Source organism: Sinocyclocheilus anshuiensis, unplaced genomic scaffold (assembly GCF_001515605.1).
Source record: "Sinocyclocheilus anshuiensis isolate Anshui unplaced genomic scaffold, SAMN03320099.WGS_v1.1 scaffold677, whole genome shotgun sequence".
In the NCBI taxonomy this organism is placed as follows: Eukaryota; Metazoa; Chordata; class Actinopteri; order Cypriniformes; family Cyprinidae; genus Sinocyclocheilus; species Sinocyclocheilus anshuiensis.
This window is the reverse complement of record NW_015539875.1, coordinates 106,648-113,945: the sequence shown is the minus strand read 5'-3', so window position 1 is coordinate 113,945 and position 7,298 is coordinate 106,648. Positions and strand designations below refer to the sequence as shown.

Here is a 7,298-nt window from a genome sequence, read left to right as displayed (position 1 = left end):
CAGACGCACTCGTTTTCTCAGACGCTTGCAGAAAAAGGCTTCCCAAAACAAAGTTACTGGGTTAATCTTTTTCACGTTTCCTCGGTTGGTAGATGCACCGGGGACCTGATTATAGCACTTAAAACCTGGAAAAGTCAGATTTTCATGATATGTCACCTTTAAGGTTTATAGTTAATTGGGGTTTCCACATATTTCTGCACACTGATCAGAATTGCATTCCATATTAAATCTGTATGGGACTAAAATGTTATTTTAGCATCTTTTATCTAAACAGCTGAAAATGCTTCAGTATGTCTTGCATTTAATGTGTTGTGTTCAAAACCCTATAACACTTGTGATGTTCCAGGGCAAAAATGCTTGTAAATCACTCATTATGGTATATCATCACCAAATATTGGATTAAATCTTTTTGTCAACTTCTTTTCTTTCATTTAGGACTGGTTTTGTATTTATATTTGCATCTGATTAATCGTAGGCCTCGTTTATCTGAGAGTAGGCACCTCATTTTTTGAGTGAAAAAAGCATTATTTATGAATAATTTTCACAATATTAAATACAAACTGATGAAAATTTGCACTGTTTATCACACTAGTGTGCTTTAATGTTTAATCAGGGAGTTTGTTTTGAAAGGCATTTATTTTGTACAAAATGGCACAAAGTCACACTTGTGGTGTTCCCGGTCAAAAATGTCCAGCCATTCAGAGGGAATGGGAAAGATCACAAAACCCGTAACCCGTTTTCTTTTATCGGAGTAAGGTCATAAACGGCTTAAGCATAAACCGGTCGACCCAGGTAGTTTTTTGCCTGTTAAATGGTTATGTTTTGATGTCACAACAGGGAAATAAACTGATTTATTAATGAAGTCATGTTTACTTGCATTGTCAGGCTACTGATGTGCATGTAAACGGGGAAAACTGGTTATTTTAATAAGCTGGTATTTGTGAGTTATCAGCTTACTGGAGTGCATGTAAACGTGCTCATTGTCTGTTGCTAAATTAGTAATGTGTGTAATGGTGCATGAGTATGAAATTAAAAAATTTACACAAACATCTCTTTTTAAATGGTATTCCGTTCACATCCTACTTTCAAGATTTGCATATAACATTAAGATATGACTTCAATTGTGAAAAAGAAAAACACTTTACTTTAGCTTGCTTTGAAAAAGAATACTTACTACAGAAATAATATACTTTAAAAGAGTATACTTAAGTGTGAACTGAATGTAATGTTTTCAGACACTAAAACTAAAATGTCGATTGTGATTAAATGTAAATGTTTTATAGTTTACATTTATATTCAATGCAATTAGCTGAACTTTTTGACTCACTTAAGTAGGACGTAAGTACATTTTAAAATGTAACTACTTGTACTGCCGAATGCACTGTGGCAATAATATATAATTGTGTTTAGATATGTTAAGAAAAAATGTCTCAAAAAATGGTCAGCTCAAGCAATGCAAAAATGTTGCTTAAGTTTCTAACTCATATTTAATAGCACTGAAGTGTTAGGTTTTGTTGTTGTTGTTGTTGTTTTTTTTTAGCAATACAGTCAACTTTTAACTGAGTTGTACTGGAGTGTATTATATAAGCAAGATTAGACAAAAATATCATTTATAATGGGATATGTTTTAGAAATGCAGTAGGCCTATATATATAATATACTTGTAATATATGTAATATCAAATTACACTTAGCAGTTAAAATGCTAATCAAGTACTTCACGTGTGCTTTAGTATGTTAGTCAACACATCACAATAAATGTACTTCTTGCAAACACGACAAAAGATTATTAAAATATTATGATTTAAAATGTATTTTAAAGTAAAACGTTGGTAACACTTTATTTTAAGGTGTCCTTGTTACACATGTTACTTGTACTTACTATTATAGTAACAACAAATTATGCATAATTACATGCAAGTAACCATATAGTAAGCACATGTAGTTAATTAATATCACTCACTACTTAAATGTATAATTACACTGTAACAAGGACACCTTAAAATAAAGTGTAACCAAATTCAGCATAAATAAAACGAAGCACACCGACAACAATCATTAGGTATAAATGCAATGCATTTAATTTAATTTAAATAGTGAATCATAATTGTTTGATTGCATTTGTGCCCGATATGATTTTGATAACAGTACTGGCAGTTTTTAATTTGATTAATAATTATTTTAAATGAAACACTTGACCCTCTAACACTAGTGTTCTCTGTTCTTTTTCTATTCTGTCTACTTGTTTGCTTTTTATTTATTATAAAAATGTCACAGCACTTACATATTATTTCGATTGCTTGCATTTGTAAGTGGCTTTGGATAAAAGCGTCTGCTAAATGACTAAATGTGATTTAAGAAGCAACTTGACAAATTTAAAGTGGTACAAAAGTGTCTAAAATTGCTGATGGGCTTTAATGTCAAACCCCATTCTATACAGTCATCAAAGACACAAAAAACTCCTGATGAGCAATAATGCGAACACAAGACCCTCTTAAGCTGATGACTAGCAGAGAGCTGAAATGCAAATGAACTTTAGCAGGTGGACTATAATCAGACGCTCAGGAGCTCGCTGGAAAATCCCACAGTGTTAAACACGAGTGAAACAGAGCTAATCATGACATGTGGCCAACCACACACAGCTCCATGAGCATGCTTTCATCAGCTTAAAGACAGGCCTTTCCCTCATTCCACAATACAGTCCAATTAAAAACAGCTCTAGAGCGAATCTACAGCTAAACAAACTGCTCTGATTGGGTGCCATCTGATAAAGATCATTCATACGTTAGTTCTTGATTAAACGGATGCATTAAGGTAAGAATAGTTTTATGAACAATTTACAACGATGAATCCCAATGGTTTTTAAGAAGGATTTACACTGAAATTCATTTCATAAATAAGTCTTGATGTGTGCAAGCACCATGTGAAGCTCAATGAAATATATTTTTGAAATGTATGAAATGCATGCATATACCAAAATATATTTCAAAATGTATTTCAGGAGCAAAAAAATAAATGTACAATCTTACAGTAGCCTACATTAACAGCAAATGTAGATGGAATTAGCTAGATTAATAATGGTTATGTTCAATATGTTCATACGTGTTATAGACAACAAATAAAGTTTTTCAAATCAAAACAAATGTGATGTATTAATGTATTTTCTTGCGCAGAAATATATGGAGGGCGAAATTTATTTTGAAAAGCTTTTAAAAATATATATATGTATACTGTATTTTTAAAATATATTTTCAATTAGCAATCAATCATTGCACACCTGAAGATAATAAACAGGTGTGTAGGATAAAAAGAAAAAAGTCAAAAAAAAATAAAATAAATAAATAAAATTCCGCACACTACCAATACTTGCAAAAGTGCAAAAGCAGTTGTATTGACAACCAATAAAACTATGAAAAAAACTGCAAGTATTGGTAGTGTGCGGAATTTTATTTTTGTTTTTTAGTTTTTAAAAAATATATATAGGACTTTAATACAGACGAAACAGTCATGTGACCTTCAAAACACCAGCACTTTCTGTGAGATCTCTAACCTGAGAGGAACTGCTGCGTGTCCATCAGCTTGCAGGTCTGCTCTTTCTCCAGCTTGTTGGGTTTGTCAGCGTACGGGGCCAGCGGGCCCTCCCAGTACACGCGGCCCTGGCACAGGCGCTTGGCGTAAAGCCCGTCCGGAGCCAGCCACAGCAGCACGCCGCGCTCCAGCACGTTAGGCAGCTTCTCGGCCCCGCGCCGCTGCGACTGAGGGTACGGGAAGGGCAAGAGCACGGGCTCGGCCCCGCCGTACAGACGCTCCTCGGGGCCCGGGGACGACGGGGACGAGGGGGATCCTGGAGACGGAGAGGAGGAGATGCGACAGCCTTCAGGGCTGCTGGTGGTCACCTCCTTCACCAGAGACTCGCGATAGTACAGAGAGACGTGCAGGCGGCAGTCTGCGGACCACAGAACACAGCCTTTCAGAAGAGACTTTTATCCTTCCCTTGCGTTTTCTCACAAATCTTTCCCTCGTGGGTCAAACGTTTTGAAACAATGAAACTTTTTATTTTTTTGGTCCAGAAAGCTTATATTGATCCATTTTTTTTTCTTTATATTTATGTAGGGGTTTGTTTTGGTGATTTTTATTTTATTAAATTTTTATTTACCTTGTTTTCTTTAATCATGCGTGTTATAATGTGTCTCTATGTGTGTGCGTGTACCATGTATGTGTTTGTGTGTGTGTTGGGGGGTGATTTTAAATTAAAAATCAAATTTATTTTTGATTTTTTTATTTATTATATTGTAAAAATACAAAATCTATGGAAGCCCTTTTGCGCCACTGAATAAAAAATTAAAAAGGTAATTGTGACTTTATATCTCACAATTCTGACTTTTTTTCACAGAATTGTGAGATATAAAGTCACAATTACCATTTTTATTTTTTATTCAGTGGCGGAAACGGGCTTCCATAGACTTTTTTTAAATCTAATAAAAATGTATTTTTTTAGACATTGCGTTCATTCCTATGCTCGGGTCAAAATGACCCGCCAGGGAAAGGATTTGTAAAAATTTTTAATTACAGCCACATAAATCCTCGAATCCACTCAAATTTTTTGTGTGTGTTCCAAATTCAAGTGGAACAAAAGTCACCAAGTCTTGTACCACTCAGATGAACACTCAACACACACAAAAAAAAAAACGGGTCCCGAGGGAAGGATGAAGGTTAACAAGAAAAAACCTGATGACACAATACTGGGGTGTTTTGGGTGGTTTCTAGCTGGTTTCAATAGCAGTGTTGGGTATTTTACTCTAAAAAAGTAATTAATTACTAGCCACTAATACTAAATCCTAAAAGTGTAATTAGATTACAGTACTGATTACTTTCTCTAAAAACGGTTACACTTTATTGTAAGGTGTCCTTGTTACAGTGTACAGATACATTTAAATACTGATTCATATTAATTAACTACATGTACTTACTATATGGTCAGGGTTTGGCATGGGGGTTACTTGCATGTAATTATGCATCATTTATTGTTACATGTAACGTGTAACAAGGACACCTTAAAATAAAGTGTTACCCTAAAATGTATTGGATTTCTCATTACTAATTACTTTCTAAATCCCATACCAGCTGTACAATACAAGGATGGACATGAAACGGCTCTTTTAATTATTTTAAATAAATAATATAATATTGCAAAAATTATTATTAAATTGATCAAAGTATTTAAAGGAAGACTGTTACATTAAAACCATTTTAATATTATATGTTATGTCCACTGTTTTATATAGAATTGTTCTATAGTCTGTACAGTATTTAATGCAATTACATCAGAAGTAACTGTAATTAGAGTAATCCCTTACTTTACTTTTTCAGCTATAGCAAAGAATCCAATCAACGTAGACCTTTAAAATCTGCTTTTTATCATCCAAATTGTATTTCCTTAAAAACTACTTGATTTACAGTATCATTCATGTCCACGGTGCACGTTACGTGCCAAAGCTCATAGCAACACTCGGGGTTATTATAGTTAACTAAAACTAAAACCATTAAAAAACTTTCTTGTTACTTGAAACAAAATAAATTGAAATGAAAATGAAATAACTGAAAAAACTTTGTTATTTAGTTTAGTTTAACTTAATGTAATAACTAAAACGGAAATAAAAAATGTATATAAACTAAACAGACTCATGTAAAAAGTACAAAAAATAAATATATAAATTAAAAAAAAAGACAAAAACACACAAGAAAATTACTAAAACTAAGTAAAATGAAAATAAAAAAATATATATGCATTTATAAAAAGCATAAAAGTATCTCAATGATGCCAAAATGTGTTCATACCTGAAATAGCCATGGCTTCGGCAGATCTCATACTGGGGTCCATTGCCACTGGATGGGTTTCTGTAGGCGAATATGTGTAGAAGGAGCCAGATATCTGGTATCCTGGAAAGTGTAGATGCATTAAAATTGATTATTTTACTACCTTCAATATTAAAAATATAATGTGACAAAGGCACCTATAGTAAAATAAAAGGATTGTCTTTCCACTTCTATCATTGCAAGAGTCAGAATCGAGACCAGACCCAGACTGTGAGACTAGACCCCTTCGGGCCGGTTTTGGTATCAGTTAATTTAGTACAATTAACCCCAAAATAAACAATAAGCAAGACCCAGATCTGGAAAAAGACTATAGTTTGAGACCCACTGCTTGGGTCAACTTCGATTGGTCTCAAGACCAAGAACCCAAGACTCCAATGAGTTTAAGCTGCACTATTCAAAAGACCTTATGAATCTACAGTAAATGACCATTTATTTTTTTCCTTTTATTTAGCAAAAGTTAATAAAGAGACAAAATGTCAGCAAAACAAAGAATGTTCTGTGACACAAATTCATTGGTATCCCTTGAGTTCGCCATTTTATAGAGTGAGAAGTGCCTTTAATAAACAAGCAAGAAAATAAACAGACAGGCTGAATCATAAATAAAGGATTTCCTCTTTCTGTTTAAAGTCAGCTAATGTTGCTCGCCTTTGATAAACTCTATTCTTAATCATTACAGAAACAAGTGAGAGCATCTATGACCAAGAATAGCTTTGGCTTCTCTGACATTAATATGCTAAATATGGTACACAACCTTTAAATATGGCCTGTAATCATTTTGGCTTACTTAAGATCAGTGTTGAGGGTAACGCATTACAAGTAATGCGAGGCATGTAATCAGATTACTTTTCAAGTAACTAGTAAAATAATGCATTACTTTTAAATTTACAAGAAAATATCTGAGTTACTTTTTCAAATAAGTAACGTCAGTTACTTTGTTTTCCCATTTATTGACTGACAGCTCCTCTTTCTCCGCATTGAGAGAAATCAGAGACGCTTCCTTCAGCCTGAGGCTTATTCATCTCACTTTTGTGAAAGGGCCTTTAAAGTTGCCAAAAATATAGCTTTTGGGTTTTTGTTAATAAAAAACAAATAAGCAAGTCCAGCCCAGGTAACAAAAGTAACGCAAAAGTAATGTAATGCATTACTTTCCATAAAAAGTAACTAAGTAACGCAATTAGTTACTTTTTTATGGAGTAACGCAATACTGTAATGCATTACTTTTAATAAAAAGTAACTAAGTAACGCAATTACTTCTTTTTTATGGAGTAACGCAATATTGTAATGCATTACTTTCCATAAAAAGTAACTAAGTAGCGCAATTAGTTACTTTTTTATGGAGTAACGCAATACTGTAATGCATTACTTTCCTTAAAAATTAACTAGTTAACGCAATTAGTTACTTTTTTGTGGAGTAACGCAATA

The 7,298-nt window shown here is 33.4% G+C and overlaps 1 protein-coding gene across 1 annotated transcript in view; it reads right to left on the bottom strand.

Moving 5' to 3' along the window:
• LOC107685279 (interferon regulatory factor 4-like) overlaps nt 1–7,298 on the bottom strand; it is a 15,037-nt gene that overhangs the window by 3,531 nt on the left and 4,208 nt on the right. The window contains exons 6-7 of the mRNA XM_016481808.1: nt 5,838–5,939; nt 3,550–3,945 (exon numbers count right to left, since the gene is read on the bottom strand). Of these exons, the coding sequence (XP_016337294.1) occupies nt 3,550–3,945; nt 5,838–5,939 (498 nt within the window). The remainder of the gene's footprint in view (nt 1–3,549; nt 3,946–5,837; nt 5,940–7,298) is intronic.